The 24131-nt window shown below is 35.1% G+C and overlaps 1 protein-coding gene across 1 annotated transcript in view; it reads left to right on the top strand.

Moving 5' to 3' along the window:
- Positions 1–207: 207 nt before the first annotated feature.
- Positions 208–24131, top strand: part of LIN28B (lin-28 homolog B) — a 125397-nt gene continuing 101473 nt past the window's right edge. The window contains exons 1-2 of the mRNA XM_015137022.3: positions 208–336; positions 7909–8096. Coding sequence (XP_014992508.1) covers positions 303–336; positions 7909–8096 — 222 coding nt within the window. The 5' untranslated portion in view covers positions 208–302. The remainder of the gene's footprint in view (positions 337–7908; positions 8097–24131) is intronic.

The following is a 24131-nucleotide window of genomic DNA, read 5'->3' as shown; positions in this document are numbered from 1 at the left end:
TAAACTGCATTGTTCGTGAAATTGGGATCTTTTGACTGCATCTTAATGGTCTTAAATGTTTTAAATGTTCTTTAAATTAGTGTCCTCTACTAGATATAAAAGGCAAGTATATGCCAATTGGTTATCTCATTTTGCTAGGTGAGTCTTAAACTGTAAAAAGAAGTTTACAGGTCTCTTCACAGAGTCTAAACCTGGGCATTTTATTGCTTTCTAATGGCCATTAGGATGAAGAAGAGGCAATTAAATAGGCAATTAATGTAGTACTGACTTGAGCTCTCTGATTTTAGGTTCTTCAGAAGAGGATGAGGTCATTCAACCAGGTTTCATCAGCCCCAGGTTAGTCTTTTTTTTTTTTTTTTTAAATATTTTGTTTAATTAATGTTTTAAAAGATCAAGATCACTAGAGGCATATGAGAACTTGACAGCCCTCAGGAATTCTCCATCCTTTCTACTTTGGCAAGATGGGTACCAAGTCCTCTTATACTCCAACTCCATCCTGATCACTCCATCTAAAAAACTGGTATTCCCATAAGAATTACGTGGACAACCTCTTCTAATTAACCACTTTCCCCCACCCCCACTTTTAGCAGTACTGTATTTTGTGATTCCTTTTGCTGTAACTCAAGCAACATAGATAATAGATATTTAAATGCTTATGGAGATGAATGAAAAGTATTCATGGCTTGGTCATTTTTGTAACTCCCAAAGTAAAATAGGCACTAACAAATATTTGCTGAATTAAATTAAAAATGGAGACATGGTGCTGTTTTAAAATAATTTATCATAACAGAAATAGCACAATATAATATATTAGACATTTTGAGGAAATTTTTCTTATCCAGGAAGCTCTATCTTGCTTTTCATGAACATATATCAGAATTTGCTCCTCGTTTTCATGCTGCAAAACTGAGTCATTTAAACTTTAATATTTTAAACCCAGACTTTTGACATGCTTTCTTATATTATTAAAATTAACTTAAAAGTTATAGCACCATTTTTTAGTAACAATCTTATTTTGATAATAATTTATTACTCTGGCTGGACCAGTACCACTTTGAAGGCATGCATAGGAGCTGTGATATTGCAAAGTATATGAATATTAATAATAACTACAAGTAAAATGTTATTCTGTTATTAAACTTTTCAAATATAGGATTGTGAGTAGCAAGAGGAAAGCAGTAAGGATCAAAAAGTTTAACGAGGAAACCATGATAGGATTTCCATTTGAGACACTGCTTTTTTTTAGAGTGAATCTTGACATAGAGATGATACTCCAGTGTCATGAAAAAGAAGATTCTCAAAAGTTGCTACAAATGTTTTAGTATACCAGCTAGTTTCCTCTTATTATTGTTTTCTTTTCATTTATTTATGTTTTATTTTTTTCCCCTTATTATCGACTGCGGGTTTTTCGCTGGGGCCAGTTCAGAGACCTTTTTCTTTTCTGTTGGGAAATAATGTTAACACCAATGTGTTAAGTGACTGCAATAAAGTTTCATGTCTGTATTTCCTTGTGATTAAAAAGGATTGGAGGGGAAAGGTACCACTTTCACCAGAAGAATGGTTATTTCTAGAGATTACATTTCAACTTAAGAGACTTTGAATATTCGCTGGTCCAGTTTACTCACTTTACAGATGAAGAAACTGAGTCCCAGAGAAGTTTAGTGATTAGCCCAAGGCCACAGATTAGTAAATAGGACCATAATTCTGGCCTCCATTTTCTAGCTGATGCTTTTTCTCCACAGATTTGCTTCTCACACATGCTGGTTTGCTTCAGGCATCTTTAAAGCCTGAAGATTTCTTTTAACTTGTCTCATCTTTTACCCTGCCACTCTTCTTTCCTTTTTCATTTTTGGTATACTTGCCGTCGCCCTCCAAATAAACCCAAAGGGTAAATATTGAAATAAATACCTGGGAGACAGTCCACATTCTTATTTCAGTTGATTATTTCTTTTGATGAAATAGAACTTTTTAAAAGAATATTTTTATTAATTGCTTGAGGGAGGAAGAAAGAATAGTACATTAACATTATTTAGTGTTTGCTCCACAGACTCATGGTATTTATTGCAAAAAGGACCTTTAAATTAGGAAACATACATGTTCAAGTAGTACAGTTGAAAAATACTTTCATTTTGCAGCTAAAACATGAAGCTTCCTTTTGTGCCATTCTGGGCAGAGTAATGTAAAACTTAGTACTAAATGCTTTTTCTAACCTGTTACTATTCTAATTAAAGTCATTTAAGAAAGTATTTGTTGAGCACAGTTTGGAAAATATTTTTCCTGCTTATTGGGAGAGAAGTATGTTAATGTAATAGGATTTTTGCTATTCCAAGTTTTTAAAAAGATACTTTCTACAGCTATTATGTATAATTTTTAAAAATAGAGTTAAAAATACTTTTTCTACAGAATGTCAGTCTTAAAATAATGCTCCTTTTCTGGATTTTGTTCTAAATATTTTGCTGAAACTAACTGACCAAAGAGAAGGAAGCATTTGCAAATTTTGAAATGTAAAGAGTAATTTTGAAATATAAAGGCAAATTTTGAAATATAAAGGCAATTTGTTTGGGAAACTTAAAATTTATGCTAATCCGTTTCTGTATTTCCATAATTTTACTTTATTATTCTGGGGAAAGTGTGTTAAGGTATTTAAGGAAAGTCTCAATTTCTAACATTGGACCAATAGTGTGAAGCCAGAGCATTTTGCCTCCAGACAAGGAAATTAAATGAGAATAGAATTTTGCATTTTGGAAACAAAAGCAAAGCGACCCAACTATATTCTGAAGTGCCTCTGCTGCAAGACCCACGCACCCAGTCAGGCGCGCCTTGCATTTGACTCCATGTCGTAGGAATGTCAAGAAAGTTACCGCCAAGTGGTTTACCGAAACGGGGTGGAAAGAATCAGGACAGTTTGCCCGACGGGCAGGTCGGCGGCTTTCAGGCAGGAGAGATCTTGCCAGGGGCAGAGAGAGATCCCGAAAATCGCCCCCAGCCGCGCGTCCAGCCCCTTCCCGCCGACGTTTTTTCTTGATCCTCCGAAGGCCCAGGGCGACGTTTGCCATCGCAGCTTCCCGAAAGGACGGTGCCGGGTTTGCTGGAAGACAGTTTTAGGCATGGCCCGGTGGGGGTGGGGCTGGTCATTTTCTTGGGTTCGGATTCCCTCTCTTTGACTGCAGTTATGTTAGCTTTAGGAGATTCTGGCATCTCATAGGAAAAGGGATCAAATTATAAATGATACACGTCTGGAAATTCAGTCAAAATAGTAGGCTGTGCATAGTGTTTTTGCCATAGTGGTGAAGGCAGGGGTTTCTTTTGTTTGGTGTTCTTGGGGACAAGATGACAAATGTAAAAGTCCCTTAGTGAGAAATCACCAGCCTTCTTTGGATCTACACCGCTTAGGGAGAGGAGATGGTAAAGTGAGGAATAAAGGGAAAAGTGACTGGGGAGAGAAAGGTGAGAGGAAGCTTCAGAAGGTGGAGGGAAAGCTTAGATCTGCTGGCGCGGGGTCTGGGGTCTCAGGTCTGGGCCGCCTGGGGAGCGACCTGCCTAGAGAGGCGGGTTGCGATGGCAGCGCTGGGCTACAGACCCCGCCTTATTTGCGGGGAGGAGAGGACGGGTGGAGTCACTTGCCGCATTGCCACAGCCCCTCCTCCTAGTTTTAAGAAGAACCGAAGCATTGTTTCTGCTTTAACAGAAGTCACTCATTCCTTATAGTTGAAAACAACGACGGTGGGCTCTGGCACCTCTTTCGGCTTCTTGTACTGTTGGGGGAAAAAAGTCTGGGAAAACGTGTACCTTGTTTTTTAAATGGGGAAGATTGTGATAGCCAACAGGCATGTGTTAGGTTATTTCCTTGCTTTTTCCCCCCAGTACATTGACGATTCTTTGTGGCTACTTGAACTCATTTTAAAGACATTTTGAAAGAACTATAAGTCAAGCTATAAAGTATTTGGCTTTTGCAGGAATAAAACACGCCTTTTGAGTCAAACACAGGTCTTTCAGGGACTAAAAACAAGTAGGAAATGAGAAAAAAATTAAAACCAGAAGACTTCAGGAAAGTGACAAATTGGAAAGCATTCTAGGAGACTCATAGGACGACTTTATGTGAAAGAAGCACTCTAGGAGCTTTAAGAGCTTATGGTCAATTTATATTTTAAAAGGATCTTAGGCTCAAAAGTTTGGGGGGAAGGCGCAGAAAAGACAGTGCCATATTCTTAAATTGCTGAGTGATTATTTTGTGTTTCTCAATGTGTCTCCTTCCTTTACTTCTCTCCTTTTCCAACTTCTTTGCTTTCTTATTCCTTTTCCCCTCTACCCTTCCCTCGCCTCTTCTCTTCCCCTTTCTTTTACCCTCCCCCAAGGTATGTAAATGCATTTGTCTTAAATTCTTCATGAACGAATTTTAGAGGATTTTTCAGGGTTCCCAGTTGGAAAAAGCCTTCTACACAACTTGAAAGGCTGATGTCCCTCTCAGGAAATGAATGAGTCGATAACCTCTGACACCAGTGACCACTCCAGTGAACCTTACCTTAATTCCACTAATACTGGAGGCCCCCAATCAGGCAAGACTGTGAATCTCATAACTCTACTGTACAGTGTAGTTCAGTTGTGGTATTCCACACTTTGCATCCACATTCAAAATAAATTTGAATTTCATCAAATTTAACAATAAACAGATTCTGGATCTACCTACATATTATGATTCTGGTTTTATAATGACTAAACTGTTTTCTAATTAAAAGCAAACTTAAATGAATATTTTACAAAGCTAAACTATACTGGCCTGTGAATTTTGTGATCATTACTTTTATGTAAATAATAGCACTTCACCTCAATTTACATGAATACTTTCTGAGATTTTTTTTCCCCTGATACCGGATGTTGATTTTTTAAAGTGATTATTAAAATATGAAAAACATATAAATTACTTTCTCGATTTCATATTATGTCACAAGCTTAGCCTGTAATGCTATCATTGAGATTACTTTTTTGTCAGTGTAATCAGTATGATAGAAGTAATTTCTACCATCAAAATAATGCCTAGTAAATGTTTTGTTAGTAAATAATTTTTTCATAGCCTTGCGCTTTTGTTAAACTTTCAAAGTCATTGGATTTTTGCACCTTTTCTTTTCTCCCTAACAGCTGGCACACGGTTATTCCTTCCAAAATAAATAAAATGAGAAAGTAGCCCTTTTTCCTAAAGAGAAATAAAAGGAGTAACATACAAAAAAAATCTTACCAAATTGATTAGTTTTGATTAAACCTTTTATCACAAACAGCTGAAAATAACTTCTATTTTTTATACATCCATTTTCCAATCTGAACCAATTAAATTTATATTTAGTTGTTTAATATGGGGAGGGAGTATAAATAGGTGGATACAGCTTTTTCCATAGCTCTTCGATTCATAATCCCTACATTTTAGCTTGTGTGAAACTGTGCTGGAGTGTGGACGTGTTTGAAGAGACTGGGAGGGGGATTGCTGGCATGGTGGGGGAGGGTCAACTCAGTAGCTTTGTCGAAGGAAGTGGTATCTGAACAGTTAGTTTCTTGGTAAACTGCTTGTTTAAGAAAATGGGGGGTGGGGTAGGCAAGTCTGGTGGTGCGTTTTAAGGTTTTAAAACAGGTAATATTTTATTTTTTAAAATAAATAAAGCATTTTTAGTTAATCTATAATATTTATTGTTGTATTCAATAAGGGCGGTAATACTGTTGCCAGCATCTTGTAATCAATCGTTTGAACCAGTTTGAAAGGTAAAGGGGTAGGCATTTTGAAGCTGGGGGTCAGTCGAGGAAGGACAGTAGGAGCTTCCTCCGTTATTACATTTTCGTTTATTCAACTCTTCTGGCCACTGGTAGTGGACTTTTAAAATGTCAGGGTACAAGTCAATATGATATGAATTTACCTTTTTTCTCCCACTTGTCCTTCTTTCTCCACCCCACCCCCTGCCTGTGCCGGCTTTTTTTCTCTCCCACCTCTTTCTCTGACTCTGCTGCCGCCTATCCTGGCGGCTCCTCTTCACCTCCCCTGCCTGGAGATCCCCTCCCCCTCCTGCCCTATGTCCTCCGGCTCTTGGGGAACAATCGCCACTGATTGAGGTTCACTCTATGTTAGGCTGGAAAACTGGGCTGTTATTTAGGAAGTCATTAATCACATCTCCTCCCCCGGAAAGAGATGGCAGAGAAACCTGTGAAGTACAATTCCTTACCAACCCCCTCTAAAATTTTCCAAAATGGTTTACTTAAACACAATTTGACTATATGAAGGTGATAACGATTTTTCTAGTAGGATTTTATTTTAAATTTGAAAATATTTCGGGCATAATCAGGTAACTTATGTGCCTCTGCCTTTTCCTAGGTGTATGTTTTCATAATCTAAAGTTTCATGGGGATGTAATTAGGTTTAATTAGATCTTTTATAAATTATATATTTTCCTCTAAGAATTGAATTAAATATGAAATTAGCGTTCCAAGCAGGTTTACTGCCATGGAATAGCTGAATTCTTAAGGGGGAAAAAAAGCGTTAACATCGGTTGTTTTATTTAAACGACCCCCTCCCATGATTTTATTTATTCGGGCTTGTGTGTAAGGCACGCGTGTGCACATATATGACTGTGCCTTTTTTCCTAAATCTATGATTCACAAGGACCCTCCATTGTGTTTAAGTAGAAGCACAAAATCAGCATTCTGATTTACCCTAAAGAAGCGTTCCAAATTGTCTTTAAGATAACATGTTTGAGTTTTTCGTGTTCATTCATAAATTATTTTGATGTCAGCATAGATGAAATGGCGATTGGTTATCTCTTCCTCTTGCCAGCCCCTTAAGGATACGAGGTGAAATTAGTAGCAAGAAAGCATGTAATTGACAAAGTCACGTGTGCTCAGGGGGCCAGAAACTGGAGAGAGGAGAGAAAAAAATCAAAAGAAGGAAAGCACATTAGACCATGCGAGCTAAATTTGTGATCGCACAAAATCAAGATGTTAGATTGATGCAGAAGATCACTCCGTTCCAAAGGGAAAGTTTTCATCTCACGAGTTTGGAGCTGAGGGCCCGTGGGGCAACATGGCCGAAGGTTAATTTTCTTTTCTATTGTTTTACTGTGAATTTCTTTCTTCTTTTCTCCTCCCCCTCCCCCTCTCCCACCCTTCTTTGACCGTCCCCCCTTCCCCTTTTACCCCAATACTGGGCATTACCTCCCAACCCCCCATCACGCAGTGGGGCTTTCTGCAAACCTATTGTTATAGATCTCCAAAAATGTTTTGTACCGCCCACACTGATTCACAACTTGAAAAGCTTTCAGGGGGCTATTGTTTGAATTGTGTGAGTGTGATTAAGCGCAGTTTCAGTTAGTGAGCCCAAGAAAACTTTTATACACCTGCCCCCTCCCCCATTCCACCCCAACTTTAATTGAAAGTTATGGGGGGGAGGGGAATGCACATTGCAAATAACGCTGGATTCACTGCTGCCCCATGTGCCTTAACTAGTAGCTCTAAACCATCTTCACGATTTCTCTTTCCTCCTCGTGCCCGCCGGAGAGAATAGTTTTGCTGAAAATTTCTCTTTGTCAATGGGATCAGTATTAAATCAGCAATATACAAGTAAAGTATCGCATGTTGTAATGTAAAATGTGGCTGAAAAATGGAGTTAAATGAAAAAGAACACGTATGTATAGAAACGTGGAAGTTGGTGTGATCGATAGAACAGTGTGGCTTCCCCCTCCCCCGCTTTCCTTTTAACCCTTTATATTTTAAATATTTTCTGTAGGAGAAAAGAAATCAAACCATTTTAAAAAAATGTTTTTTTGTTACCCTTCCCCTACACTCCCAGGCAGGCAACTTTTTTTTTTTTTCCAAATCTTTGAATGCACATTGAATGGGAATACAGACTGACTTTTTTGTCCTGTTCCTTCTCAGGCGGGGCGAGCAAAGGTGGTGGAGAAGAGCCCGGGAAGCTGCCGGAGCCGGCAGAGGAGGAATCCCAGGTTTTGCGCGGAACTGGCCACTGTAAGTGGTTCAATGTGCGCATGGGATTTGGATTCATCTCCATGATAAACCGAGAGGGAAGCCCCTTGGATATTCCAGTCGATGTATTTGTACACCAAGTAAGCCAAGCTTTTTTTTCCCCCTCTTCATCTTTTTCCATGTGGAGGAGCTGATCAGTAGTTATGCCAATAGACGTATAAGAAGATGCCCTTCGGTATATTGAAAGACAAAATTTTCCCTGAAATTACTAGGTAGTGCAGCGTTTAGGGTACGTGTATGGGCCTTTTCCTGGGTTTTCTGTCAAAAGAGAAAAGAAAATATTTGAAATTTCACTATATATCTTCAGGTTGATGTTATTAGCATTTCCCCCTGCTTCATTCTACAGCGAACTAGTGTTCATGTAGCTTCCGGTATTATCTATACAATATACTCTGTCGCCTGTATCTGGTGAATGGGTAGAAAAATGAAGAAACATGATCATTTTAAGGTTGAAAAAACAAAGTGAAACAGTTTGCTGTGGAAAGAAATGTATAGATTGCCTTATTTTAGACACCTCTAGTCACAGTAGCTCCCTTTATTATTTCATCGCTGCCTGTCCAGTAGTCATTTTGTAGACTCAGATAAAAATAATTTGACTTCATAGTAAAATAAAATAGAACACTGTTGACTTAGTATGACTATAAAGAAATGCGTGCAATAGAGGGATGCTTGACAAACATTTTAGAAATGTGCTCCGTGTAGTCAGTGGTCTAAGTATACTGTCTCTTTAAGAGACTGAACTCAAAAAAACATGTGGCCAGAGGCGGCTCTAGTTTGTGTTTTTAAAATGTGCTGGTCTGCTACTTGGGGTAAATTTCAACCTTTGCTTATATTGTGTTGTAATTTTTAAAGATGTTTTAATACCAAACAGAATTTCATTGCTTCCCATTTTCAAAATTTTATCCAGGAAATAATGAATTAATACTTCTGCCTTTACTCTACTGCTTAATCCCTTTATAATAAAAAAGATACTTTTATGGAAGCCTGATTGTTTCCTCAAAAAAAGGTAAATATAAATTTTCTGTAGCGAATTCATAGTTAGAAATAAAGAGGTTTAGGACTAAAGAGGTTTATTTTGGCATTATATCTTAAGTTAAAAAGAATTGAATGAATGACTGTTCATACTGCAGATTGACTGACAGATACATGCATGAAATACTTGGTATATTTGCTTGAAAAGTATGTATTTGGTACTGTGTTGCATGTTCCTAGTAATATTTATACCCCCTTCCCTAAGGAATATCATCTTCAAATTAAATATATAAACAATAGAAACATATGAAACCATTCTGTTTTGATCTGTTGTCCTTTGGTGCTTGGTAGCTTCCTGACCTTGCTGTGTGGTGTGTGTTTTCCTTTCCTGAAGGCCTGGCCATCATTATTGGCTGTTTATATGTGGAAGGATCAGCATAATCTGTGAATTGAAACAGGGTTTAAATACACAAATACGAGTCCACATACAGACTACTGGATTTTATGCTTCCTATTTTATAGTGCAAAATGAAGCTACATTTTCTGTTTTTTCCCTTCTAAGACTGGATGACAAAAATCATTGACAAATCCATTTTCTCTCAGGCTCTTTCTTCCCCCTTTGAACCTTCTTTAGGTTGTTAAATTGTTTTTTACGATCTCATAAATTTGTTTTATAGATGAATGAAAAAAATAGCCCTTTTCTTCTTTGTCTGGTCACACCTTTTTATAATTTGATTTTCTGTGTTTACCTTCTAAAATATTCAAATGTTAAGATATTTTATTAACCAACGTTAATGTTTAGATCCATGAGACATTTGTGTTTACACTATTTAATGATTATATATTGGTAAACATTCCTCTATTCACTGAATTAAAACATATAGCTGTTAAAGTTTTTTTAATATATAGCTGTTTCTAGACTATAAACATTGATTTTTAAATAGTTGACTTAATCTTCAGTTACATACAGTATATATGTACAGTTCATGTATATATTAAAAGGACAGTATTAAATGATGCCTAGTTAAAGAGGTTTCTTATATTGTAATTTACATACATTGTATATAAATTGTATGAATAATTGTTTTGAAGAAGGCAGGAATCCTACTGATGTTAGCCAAGCAACTACAAGTAACAGTTAGATGGTTGTAAATGATATAGGTATTATGTGTGCATCCCTTGTGGAATAAGGTTGCAATTCAAGACTATTTCATAGAATTAAAAAAAATTTTATTACTATTTGAGAGGCCATTTTAGTTCTATAAGCAGTTTTGAAAACATTCCAGGTTTTATATCTATGTACTATTTTGTTGTGAAAGGATATGTATCATAGACGATTAAGAATTTTAAATGTTCAACTGTACCTGTATCTACTCAAAATATTTTAAATATATGACATAGTTTTTTTTGGAGTGTTTGGAAGCACATGTGTCATTGGATTTTTTTTTTTTTTTAAGTATTCTGAAGCATTTTTAATATGTATTTGGGGAAATAAAAAACAAATTATTTGTGTCTTTAATAAATATATAAAAATTTATGCTAAGGCACCTGGGATACTTTTTCTCTTAAAAATAGTGATTGCAAGTAACCATATATCAAAACGTATTCAGTTGCTTCAAAATAGAGAATGTATACATGTGTGTTTTAAAATTGAGCTGTGTATTTGTAGTTATGTATATTTATAGTTACATAATTCTACTTAAAATTTATTGGCAGTAATACAGTCAAACTTTCTTGTAGTTCCTGTGATGTCACCAAATCCTCAAAAAGAAACAAATGCCTAGGTGCTGTACTTTATCTCTCTTTAGACATGTTGATAAATGCTGTGAGATTCTGCTGTTTGAGGATGGTATGTAACCATTGATGGTTTAAAATGACAGTATTCATTTGATTTTCTAATGTTAACTTGTAATTTAACTAGTTCCTATTTTTATTAATGTGAAAATATATATTCTGACCCATGTTAATTGTGAAACATTGATGCAGTTTAGTAATGAATATTTTATTTTTAAATATTTAACAAAATATATAAGTATTGTATTTGTGAATTTTGTCATATCTCACTGTTGAGGTTTTTAAAAAATATTTAATAAAATAGGAAATTTTTGATTATTTTATTTTTAAATATAAATTTTTAAGAATTTCTTAAGTATCCAATGCAAACACAGATTTGTTTCAAATGAAGTAAGGATATATGTGGTTAATACAGATTTGTTAAGTCTAGATTCTTTTTTTTTTTTGAGATGGAGTCTTGCACTGTCACCCAGGCTGGAGTGCAGTGGTAAGATCTTGGCTCACTGCAACCCCTGCCTCGCGGGTTCAAGCAATTCTGCTGCCTCAGCTCCCGAGTAACTGGGATTACAGGTGCCCGCCACCACGCCTGGCTGATTTTTTGTATTTTTAGTAGAGATGGGGTTTCACTGTGTTGGCCAGGCTGGTCTCGAACTCCTAACCTCGTGATCCGCCTGCCTTCGCCTCCCAAAGTGCTGGGATTACAGGCGTGAGCCACTGCGCCCGGCTGTAAGTATAGATTCTTACTAAGGTGATTTCATAAATTAGAATATGATTATTTAGTAAGTGCCAGTAATTAATACTCCTACCAGTTTCTTACATTTTTTAAAATCACGGTTAGATTTAGGATAACATTTACATTACCTGGAGAATGTTACTGGCAGTTTTTTGAAATGTTAAAAGTTCTTAGTAAGACTTAAATGTTTGATGGTACTTTAGAAGAATAGAATGGTAATTAAATATTAGATCTCTTTTGGAGAAGGGCAGTGTTAACTTAATAACTACCTATTGATGTTTGTTATATAGGTTTTTTTATAGATTTTAATATTTATTTCCAAAGTCGTTATCTTACCTAATAAGATAAAATGATCATTTGAATTTGATTTTGTTCTAGGGAGGTGTAGAATACATTCTCCTTATTGCTCTCTCCTCAGCTTATGTGCATAATAATACTTTCTTCACATATAGGGTTTATATATACTTGGAATTCCTTGCCATCAAATATGATACAATTGTTTACGTAAATGTATTTCATTTATTTCATAATGTATGCATAATGTTTGTATCTCTTTTTTTCTCAAAGAAAAAGTAATTTCAAAATGACTGCAATTTAGCTACCATTACTCAGTAGGCCTAAATATTAATAATTTATCTTTATTCATCTTCATTTACCTTACAGATATTGGTGTTTTCTTATGGTCTTTATTTTGGAATTAGATTTTGATGTTTATGGATAATTCAAATGCCCACATTAGAAAGGCTTTATATATTTTATGTTCCTTTGCTTCAAAAATATCTCAAGGAGTAAGGGAAATAGAAAAAATAAGAATCGTTATTGTTACTGAGTTAAAGCATTAACAGTAAGAGATATGAAAACATTTAGAGATGACTAATACTTAAATATATGAAAAATTTCTTACAGTTCAATTGATCTAATATAGAGTTCTTATACATTTAATTAATTATACAATGTAGGAAAACAAATTTATTTCTGTATGTTCATTAAGGTCTTTTCATAATATTTCATTGCTGATTAACTAGCCGTGTTTAGTTTTGTTATAGTTAAGCATAAAATCATTTTTCACATGAAGAATATGTGTGATTATTATTATTCTCTGGACTGCTTAATATACCAGTTAAAAAAAAGACATCTTGGAAACAAAAATGTGATCATAAACAGTTACAGCTCATTTGTATAGTGAGTTATACATTTTAATATTTTTAAAATAGTTTATAACCTACCAGATTTTTAAGATGATTTGCCCAGTTCACCAATTTCAGAGAATCCCAAGCTAAGTGCTTTAAGGTCGTTTAATCGTAATATCACGTTTAAAGGCATTTATTATAAAACAAAATTTTATAAGATTTATTAATGTAGCCCTAAAGATACTTTTGATTTTCAAGTGGTGGTGCATTTTTCAGACTTTTTTCATGTATTTAAGTTCTACAAAGATACTCTGATTCAATTTAAATGTGAAATGTGAATTAGGTACATATTGAAAATGTAGTCCTTTCTCCTATTTTAAAGATTATTGGTGTACTTCTTAAATATTTTTCTCCTACCTTTTTAAAGAGCAGTTTTAGGTTCACAGCAAAATTAAGAGGAAAATACATAGATTTTTCCATGTACCCTTGCCCTTTCAAATGCATAGCATCCTCCATTATCAACATCCCCTACCAAGAGTGGCACATTTGTTTCAAATATGAATGTACATTGACACATCATAATCACACAGAGTCCATAGCTTACATTAGTGTTAGCCTTTGGTGTTGCATGTTCTCGCTAATTTTTGATTCCTCTTTTATTTTAAAAGACTATTCACAACAAATGAACGCAGTAAATCAAATAATTATTTTTTAAATAAAAATGTGAGTGTCAAATCACAAGTATTCAGTGTAACCTTTTGAAACATGTCTTTAACTTGTCTCAGAGTTCTTAGGTTTCATGAGAAATTAAAAGTTTATTTGTTACCTGCGTTCAACTTGGTAGATTAAAAATTGAGTCCTTCACTGTAATTTTTGTTGCTTTCAGGCAGCAACAAAATATTATTTGGATTTGGTTGAATTCTTCCTCTTCAGAGATAGTTAGAAATATTACAGATAGTTATGTCTACTTTAACTGACCAGCTCTTTTGGTGTTGTGATTAACTTAAAAGTTGCTAGTTAGAAATAAGATGCACTGTATTGTTTTTGTTTCTTTGAGACTTAAGTTGTCCAGGCTAACCTGGAACTCCTAGCTAGTCTCAAGAGATACTCGCTCCTCAGCCTCCGTAATAGCTGGGACTACAGGCATGCACCACCATGCCTAGCTTGATGTATTGTATTTTTACGCCTAAACTGAGAATAACCTAAACAAAGTGAAGATACTTCTGATGAATTAAACTGGAAAGTTATCTTAAATGTTATACTTGATTTGGAATGAAATATGGAATATTTTATCATTATCAAAGACTATCGTTCTTTATACCTTGAGATATTTCCCCTGAGTTTTGAGTAACAAGAGATTCAGCTTATTTAATATATAGTTACAATAGATGGCATTGTACCATTTACAGTGCATAAGAAACTTAACTGATTTATATTCCTCCCTAAAATAATTTGATTATAGCATCTTCTAATATCATAAAAGTTGATAACAGTAATGTGTTTAAGAAAGTACATTGCAGGTAAGTGGGGTACATTTAAAAATGATCTTTTAATGAGTAGCTTATCAAACAAGTAATGAAAGTACCATGTTGCATTTTGATACATCAGGATACATCTAATCGTTTATCTCAAATTGGAGGACAGTCTGACTATTGCTTCTTCCTTTTCAATATCTAAATATTTGACAATTTGGAAATATTTTCTAAATAAGATTTACAAATAATTGATAGATTTAGTCCTGTATTTTTTTCTATAATTTTCTGTTAGTTGGAGTAATAATATCTAACTTTTTAAGTTGTTTTGAAGAGTAGAGGTAATGTTATATAAACTGCCTACTAAGTATCTGTTGAGAAAATAAACCAATGTAAACTGGTCTTTGCCAAAAGAATCATGGTTAAGTTATTTTCAGTGGTGTATACTCATGGTGGATAATTAAGCTGGTCTTTTATGTGTTTTTTTAAAAATTGGGCAAAATGTGTTGTATATTAATAGTTTAATTTCCATTACAGTTGACGCTAAGGCTTTTTATTATAGTTTTCTGGTATAGAATATTGTTTTTGTTATTTAAAATAATTCTTTTGGCTGAACATGGTGGCTCATGCCTATAATCCCAGCTCTTTGGGAGGCTGAGGCTGGCAGATTGAGCCCAGGAGTTTTAGACCAGCCTGGGTAACATGGCAAAACTCCGTACCTACCAAAAAAATTAGCTAGGCGTGATGGCATGCACCTGTGGTCCCAGCTGTCATGGAGGCTGAGGTAAGAGGATCACTTCTTGAGCCCAGGAGGCAGAGGCCACAATGAGCTGAGATCGCTCCACTGCACTCCAGTCTGGATGACAGAGCAATACGGTCTCTAAAATTATTTTTTTTGAGATGGGGTCTCACTCGGTTGCCTAGGCTAGAGTGCAGTGGCGGGATCATAGCTCACTGAAGCCTTTACTTCCTGGGCTCAAGTGATCCTCCTGCCTTGGCCTTCTAACATCCTGGGATTACAGGCATGAGCAACTGCGCCAGGCCTAGAATATTGTTTAAAATATCAGGATATAAACTACAGCTTGGAAATATTTTTGTTATACAGATATTTTGGTTTTAATAATTGTTGTAACATAAGATTTTACCTGTGTAAGATTTTACCTGTGTACGTATGTATTTTGTGTATTCATTATAAGCTAAAGAAAAATACTGTTTTAAATAGGCCTGCTGTGATAATTTAATACCATTTTTTGATTAATAATTATTTAATCTTTGTAAGATAGTGTAGAATGATAAAGATTCTGCTCAAATCAGTATTCAAATCCCAGTTTATTAGATACCTGTGAGGGAAATAAGTTACCTTGTCAGTGTCTCAATGGCCTATAAATGGAAGGACAAAAATAGTACCCACTTTGTATAGGGCTGTTAGGAGGATTACATGTTATTACATATGTAAAGCACCTAACACAAACTTGGCAGATAGTAGGGATTCAATGTGTATTGTACATAATTATTATTATAAAGGAGAAGTAGTGTGGTATTGTGAGAGAAAAAACCATGGGAATGAGTATTTGACTTCGGCTCTGCCACTTGGTTGGTTTGTAACTTTTGGCTGGTCACTTCCTGGGAGCTTCAGTGTTCTCATGGGTAAAATGTGATAAATAATATTTTCCTATTAATTTTAGAGGGTTATGGCAAGGGTCAATTGAAATAATACACATGAAAATAATTTAAAAACCCTAACGATCTCAGGTTTTAGTTTTAATCTTTTTTTCAAGAGCTATGTTTTTATTAATCATTTTAATTATGAATTTTTCTGGTTTTTGTTTTGAGACAGTGTATTGCTCTTGCCCAGGCTGGAGTGCAGTGGTGGGATCATGGCTCACTGCAACCTCAAACTCCTGACTCAAGCAATTATCCCACCTGAGCCTTCTGAGATGCTGGGACTATAGGTGTGCATCACCATTCCTGGCTGATATTTTTTATTATATTTGTAGAGATGGGGTCTCCCTATGTTGCCCAGGCTGGTCTCTAACTCCTGGGCTTAAGGGATCCTCCCACCTCAGCCTGCCAAAGTTGCAGAGATTTACAGCGTGAGTCACCACGCCTGACCTCACTTTGGTTTTCTCTAGTTTTTTTCTGCCTGAAAATTAACCTTTATTCTAGGAGTTTCTGTGCTTGTGAATGAGATTAATTCATATGCATTTTACTGATCTTCAGTATAATATTAATTACATTTATCATTATGGTATTTTTTCATGTGCTGTAATCTTACTTAAAGTGCATAATTAGGCTTATTGATGTTCATGTTTCTTGTCAGAAATTTATTGAATTGGTCAGGTGTGGTGGCTCATGCCTGTAGTCCCAGCACTTTGGGAGGCTGAGGCGGGTGGATCACTTGAGGTCAGGAATTCGAGACCAGCCTGGCTAACATGGTAAAACCCTGTCTCTACTAAAAATACAAAAAATTAGGCCTGGTGGCACATGCTTGTAATCCCAGCTATTTGGAAAGCTGAGGCAGGAGAATCGCTTCAACCCTGGAGGTGGAGGTTGCAGTGAATCGAGATCATGCCATTGCACTCCAGGCAACGAGCAAAACTCCCTCTCAAAAAGAAAAGAAAAGAAATTTATTGAATTTCGATCCCGACTCGGTTTTTGTATAAACATTTTAAAAATTTTTATTTAATTATTATTGTTATTATTATTATTATCATTTTTTAGAAACAGGATCTTCCTCAGTCACCCAGGCTGGCGTGCAGTGGTGGTATTATAGCCTACTGCCACTTCAAATTCCTGGCTCCAGCAGTTATCCAACCTGAGCCTTCTGAGTAGCTGGGACAACAGGCGTGCACCAGCATGATGAGCTGATATTTTTTATTATATTTGTAGCGATGTGGTATCCGTGTTTCACAGCCTGGTCTCGAGCTTCTGGGCTCAAGGGATCCTCCCACCTCAGCCTTTAGAGTAGCTGGGACGACAGGTGTGCACCACCATGCCTGGCACATGCCACTGTGCCTGGCGAATTTGTAAAATTTTTTGTAGAGACAGGAGCTTGCCTTGTTGACCAGGCTGGTTTAGAACTCCTGGCTTCAGGTGATCCTGCTGCCTCTGCCTCCTTAAGTGCTGGGATTACAGATGTGAGCCACTTTGCTCAGCTTGTATAAACATTTTTAGAAATGTAAATCAACAAGATGGCTTAACGTCATAGAAAAGTATTAACTTTTAAAAAATGATTATAAAAATCGTGGTTCAGTAAAGTTAACTAATTTTTATTGATCACTTACTAAGTGAAACACTGTTGGTTTGGTATTTCCATTTTAGCAAACTAAGTTTTTTCCAGTTAATTCTCATTATTTGCATATAAGGCATAAAAGCAAAGGATCATTTTTCCTGTGTTCTATTAATTTCCTGTTATGAAGTCTAACTATACAGCCTCTACCAATTTAATTTTGGGATAGCTAAGATAAAAAGCAAATATTAGTTTTAAAATTTTCAGCTAAATGCAATGATTTTCCAATAGTATTAAAATAATGTTTTTCACATTTCATGTGGAGACACTGTTTTTGCCAGTGCTTAGAATCATTAATTTATTGTGCTATTAATAATACTTAATTTCTACCAGCTGCTTTAAATCTTTTGTCATAACAGCCCACTTTAAAAAATCAAAACCCACTTTAATTTATTACTTTTGTTAAAGTTAGACTATTTTTAAATCTTGTAAGTTTAATTTGGTAATAACTCTTAAGTTTGCTATTTCATTTTATGGTGTTATAGGATACAAAGACTCCATATAAATTTCAAATTACTTTTACTTTGGCCAAGATTTGTTAATGATCATTTTTTTTTAAGCTTTTGTAAACAATTTCCTAGGCTGTTAGATATAGTGACTAGAATGTTCCCAGATCCTATAATGCTTAAATTATTTTATCTTAGCTTTTTTTTTTTTCCCATTCAAATGAATTGTCTTTATCCTTAGTTCAGTCTGTAACAAAAGTCTGGCAACATAGGTTATAGCTATCACTTTAAATATTTAATAGAACATTAATATATTGTAAAGCTTGGAATGAATTATATCAACTTTTCTTCCTGTGTGATTTTAATAATACATGATTTTTTATGATATATAAGCACTGATCCTTCCAAATTTGTCACACTTTTCAACAGCTCCTTTAAATAGATTAAATGATACTAGAGACATATACATAACACAGCTCAGTGTAAGCCATAAATTTTTTTTTAAAGTGCATCTTTTTCAGTTTTCACAAGAAAAAAAGCTTCTCTTTTCAGGGATTGATTAAACTGAGCATTAGAAGTTTAGTCGCAGTATTGGCCTCATGTTTTAGCTCTCTAATTAAAAATTTTCGTTGAATACTCAATCTAAGAACACTTGGATTTGCATGTTTGCCCCTTTCACTGTTTCCTCCCCCATGCCATTGAAGAATTTTGAATGGTGAGGAATTTGTGCCCTTTGGCTCAGGTTGCAGGCCCACTTGATCAAGCCACAGAAGCCAGGGTCAGAACTATTCATTGCTTATCTTTTCCTTGGGCCACTTGTAAAGCCTGCTTTCTGCTCTGGGAAATAAAATAAAACAACAACAAAAAGCCCCACAAACAACTCTTTATATTGGACATATATAAAGCCTGCAGCATAAAAATGGGCATAATAGTTGATTCTTTATTGGGACTCTCCATGGGTTAATTTCATTATCTTAAGAAGTTTTTCATTGCATTGCAGCTTATTTGATGTATATACTTTAAATGCATGTTATTTTATATGGTATGGTATCCTGTTGGTAGTGAAAGTGCGGTCCTGTGATGTTTTTCTCTTAGGTTGAGATTTACCACTTTTGAAATGTAATGATTACTTTTAAGTAAATTGAATTAATTTGAATGAGAGCTATAAAAAGCCTTAAAGTATTTTATTTTGATATACTTAATTTCTAGCATTTATGCAGACATTTAAAGCTTCCCTGAATTAATAACAGCACAAGTTTATGAGCTGTTCCAATAATGGTGCAAAGACTACATCTAGACCCAGGTTTAAACAAACACAAAACACTTTGTTCTTATCTTAGCATCCCTTAAAAGTATACAGCTCTGGTTCAGGACCTCAGGACCACCCATCACCCTGGACATTGGATACTCCTATTTATTCAAGAGGCTTGTGAAGTATCTGTGTGCCAGTGGGGGATGGTGTGTGTATCTGATATAAGGAATCACAGTTAGGTGATTTTACCCCAATAAAAGCTTCAACATTATTTGTAAACTGAATTTTGTCCCTGAAGAATTTTCTAGTTGTAAAACCTAATTTGTATTAAATGCTTGTTATTTTATTTAAGTGCTGGCTGCAATCTTCGCATTTTTGATGTTTTCAGAAGGTTAAAGTGGGCCTCTATTAAGATTAATCTTAATTCAGTATAATTTTTTGGTTTTCAGGCCCCACCCTTTGGCTTTGGATAGCTAATACCAAGGTTTTGTTTCTTCCTGTAGAAAGGAAAGGAAAGAAAACTTTCTCTTTCATTGCTTAAGTCATGTGACTTCCCTTTTAGTTGGTCACAGATAGGATTGAAGTGAATCTCAGAATGAAGCATAAAACTTCGAGAAAATATTTATTGATACGTGTCTTGTTTAATTTCATATGCTTTATCTTACATTACCTCCATGCTGTTGTTTTTTAGGAAGCTGAAAAAAATTACTACTACATAGATTTTTAAAATAATATGGACCTTCTAATCTATACCGTGGTAGTTTCTTAGTTACTTATTTTTCTGTCAGTTATCTTTTAGTATCATTTGAGATTTCTAAACTGTAGCTTGTTTCCCAGAACTCATAGTGTAGAGAAAGTAGAGGTGGTGGTTGGGAGACGTTAGCAGGAAATAATTGCTGGCAGAGCAAAAGAAAGAAATACATTATAGGACTGCATGTAAAATACAAGAGGGAATTAATTAGATGTATTTCTTCTTGCTCTTCTGACCCACCTCCGAACAGTTAGCATAGTGTAGCTAGCTGTTTGGAAGAAAATCCAATCCACCTCCTATGATATTTACATAATTTTTTATAAAGTTAAATGAGGATACATGTTTGATGCTTATTCCTAATTTGGTGACTTAGTCTTGATGTTCTAGTTTATTGTGAACCATTAAATATTCGATCTTTAAAGTTATTTTAATTTGTTGTTAAGCTACTTGTATTTAAATGTTTAAATTCTATTTTAGTAAACAGTATAGCTGTCTCCAAATAATAACTAAAATATTTGAAACAACAATAGTTTCAAAAAAGTACCCTCTCTGCCATTGATTTTTAAAATATGTAATTTATTGGCATATTTTTATGCAAATAAGTATTTTTAAAAGACTTCTAAGAATACTGTATAGACCACCCTTGACATAAGTAATTATATTTTAAAATCTAATAGGCATTTTTGTTTAAAATATTTTATTTCAATGAGTATTTATTGTTTATGTAAAAAATTCTTCCTTAAATTTTCATGGTCTTGTAGATCTTAAAAGACAATGATATTTGGTCATATGATCTTCCTATCAATCCAAGATAACTTTTAAGTTAACCAGATTTATAAATACAATCTTTTGGTCCGCTTTTAGGATGAATAATGAGAGAAACAAAGTCATCTTTTAATTTTTAGTAGTGTTTTGTGGTAAGTTTATTTTACCTTTAAAAGTTAAATACAAGATTTGTTGAGGTACGTAGAAAGGCTACTTAAGTTTCTGTTGGTAACAGTGGGTTATCAGCCTTTCAAGAACTAGGATCAGGTATGAAGTCTGTAATTAATGTATTGGTCTGTGCTTTCATTGACATTAGAATTTACAGCAATTGATTTATTTTTTATGTCGTCTACAATTGAATGTGTCAACTTCTGTTTACTTAATTAAATTTAAATTTTTATTGATATTTTAATTAATGCTTAAGTTGTCACTTAAATTTTGCTTTTTGGAAAGGTTTAGAATACTAAATCTTTCAAATCCATGATCCTCCCTCATATGTTATTTTGATTAGCAAGGTATCCAGAAAACACTAACAACTATTATTAAGCATTTAAATCTAGTACTAACGTTTATTGTTGAAATTATTTGTATCCTAGAATTAGTGTTATTTATTTATTTGTTTGTTTGTGATAGGGTCTCGCTCTGTCTCCCAGTCTGTAGTGCAGTGGCGCAGTCTCTCACTGCGACCTCCGCCTCCCGGGTTCAAGTGATTCTCATGCTTCAACCTCCTGAGCATCTGGGACTACAGGCGTGCGCCCCCACACCTGGCTAATTTTTGTATTTTTTAATAGACAATGGGGTTTCGTTGGCCAGGCTGGTCTTGAACTCCTGACCTCAGGTAATCCACCTTGACCTCCCAAAGTGCCAGGATTATAGGTGTGAGCCACTATGCCTGGCCTACTGTGAGTTTTAAAATAAAAAGGTAAACAAAAGCCTGTTTTTAAAGAAACCTTGGTTTTTTTGTGTGACACAGGCTTTAAAAAAAAAAAAACTAACAAAATTTGGTACTAATTAATAACAAAACTTAGAACCAAAAGGTGAAAAGTTGAGGGTTTTCCCCTTTACACCTGTTTCCTTCCTTCCGAATTTTTGTTTAACTTCTGTGGAGAAAAGTAGTTTTTAAAATGAATGTATTTGGGTTTTAATTGTCTTCATGTTTTGTCAAAAATACAAGGTTAGTTTGCTAGGGGGGTAACACCATTAGATGTGTTGCTACTTGTTTTCATGTGGGTTACTGTAAGTTTAAGTTTAATGAATTATTTGATTTCTGGATTTTGTTTCTTCTAAAATAAAATTAATACTAAATAAATAAATTTTCAAATAGTTGAAATATGTGAACAGCCAAATAGATGCAGATATCCGTTTCAGTACATATTTTTTAGAGTTCAGTGTTTATTTTTTAAGGATATGATATTTAAAAATCTTAACAAATGAGGCCAGGTGTGGTGGCTCATGCCTGTAATCCCAGCACTTTAGGAGGCTGAGGTGAGCAGATCACGTGAGGTCAGGAGTTCGACACCTGCCTGGCCAACATGGCAAAACTCCGTCTCTACTAAAAATACAAAAATTAGCCAGGTGTAGTGGCAGGTGCCTGTAATCCCAGCTACTCAAGAGGCTGAGGTGTGAGAATCACTTGAACTCGGGAGTCAGAGGTTGCAGCGAGCCGTGATCATGCCACTGTACTCCAGCCTGGGGGATAGAGTGAGACTCTGTCTCAAAAAAAAAAAAAAAAAAAAAAAAGAGTCTTAACAAATGATGTTTGGGAAATTGTCTTGTTAGACAGTGACCACTTTTCCATCCTCTCTGTCTTTAGTTTTAAAAATGCCTGGTCACTGTTAAGCCATTAATATTCCTAATAGTAATTCAGAATTTCCTTTGATATTTAGTGTTGAATATATATTCCAAAATCTCTTAAAACATGGGATAATGTTTTCAGAGTGAGAATTTAATAGAATAGCGTTCATTATTTTGATTTATATTGTTCAATTTTCAGTGTAAATTGAAAAATGAAATTACCCAAATTATTGGTGCTTTATGCTGTCCCCAAATTATTCCCTGCCCTATCATTATAATTTGATCTGCCACCAGGAATTATTATAGCCCTAAGTGGTCTCTTTCTTTATAGTCTCCTTCTCCTCTCTTTTTTCCTCCTACCCCCACTCCCCTTTGGGAAGGAAGCCTGAGGCCCTGGCTTTGGAGATACCAGGGAAAAGCAATCACTCAGCAGAACGTGTCTGTCTATAGCAGAAGTGTCATTCCTTGACGAAGAGTGTAGTTTAGAAGAAGTTAATAACAGATAATAGAGTTTTAGAATTTATCCTAAATTACTTTAGAATTTATTTTTGATACAGCTGGCTATTGCTGTCATGAAAAAAGATGTCTGTTCTGTCTGTTCAGGTATTAGCAAGGTCAAATCCAGTTCTTTACCACATTTCTGTCTTTACTGAGGTTTGGTTAATTCTTTTATACCTTTTCTAAAGGCTAATGATTTTTCCAACATGGAAGAAGAGAGAGTTCTCAACAAGAGCATTGGATGATTAAGTAGTTTTAACATTTCTACACACTTACTGATATTACCCGAATTTCCAAAGAAAGTATATATGAAATATTTTACCGTATATCATTTGTCATCTAAAGATAGTGTTTGTGTTTCTAGCATATTTTTACCTAGAAGAAAGCTTTTAAAACCACAGACTGGCTTATAAAATAGGCTAATAATGAAAATAAATTGGTATCAATAGATCTAGAAATGTTTTAATTGCTTACTTCCTTAAAGAGACTGTGAAGTTGGTTGTTTTCCAAGATGAGTAAGAAAATGCAGATTCAGGCCAGGCGCAGTGCTCATGCCTGTAATCCCAGCACTTTGGGAGGCCAGGCGGGCAGATCACAAGGTCAGGAGTTCGAGACGAGCCTGGCCAATATGGTGAAACCCCGTCTCTGCTAAAAATACAAAATTTAGCCTGGTGTGGTGGCATGTGCCTATAGTCCCTGCTACTCTGGAGGCTGAGGCAGAAGAATCGCTTGAACCCGGGAGGCAGAGGTTGCAGTGAGCCCGGGAGGCAGAGGTTACAGTGAGCCAATATCGCGCCACTCCACTCCAGCCTGGGCGACAGAGCGAGACTCCATCTCAAAAAAACAAAGAAATAGAAAATGCAGATTCAGTGGAATAAACACTATAAACTGTAGTGTAAGCTCCCTGACGGGCCCAAGTTTCTTCCATTGTGGTATAGGTATTGCTGTTGGCTTTTCTTCATCTTAAAGGGTAATCTCTTTACTTAGCTCCACATGGATTTAAGGCTCTTATACTTGTTGACTAGTTTGAAAACCTTACACAGTGTGGTTATAAATCTCACAATTAGCTCAAACAGGATTTTAGAAGTCACAATCTATATTTGAAATATAATAAAAATAAATATTGCATAAAACCTATGTTTTATGGAAAGAATCAAGGATATTTTGAAATTTTTTTTTTTTTTTTTTTTTGAGATGGAGTCTCACTCTTGCCCGGGCT

The sequence above is a fragment of the Macaca mulatta genome, chromosome 4, assembly GCF_049350105.2.
Source record: "Macaca mulatta isolate MMU2019108-1 chromosome 4, T2T-MMU8v2.0, whole genome shotgun sequence".
Lineage (NCBI taxonomy): Eukaryota > Metazoa > Chordata > Mammalia > Primates > Cercopithecidae > Macaca > Macaca mulatta.
The sequence above is the reverse complement of the archived record's forward strand: the minus strand, read 5'-3'. Positions and strand labels throughout refer to the sequence as shown.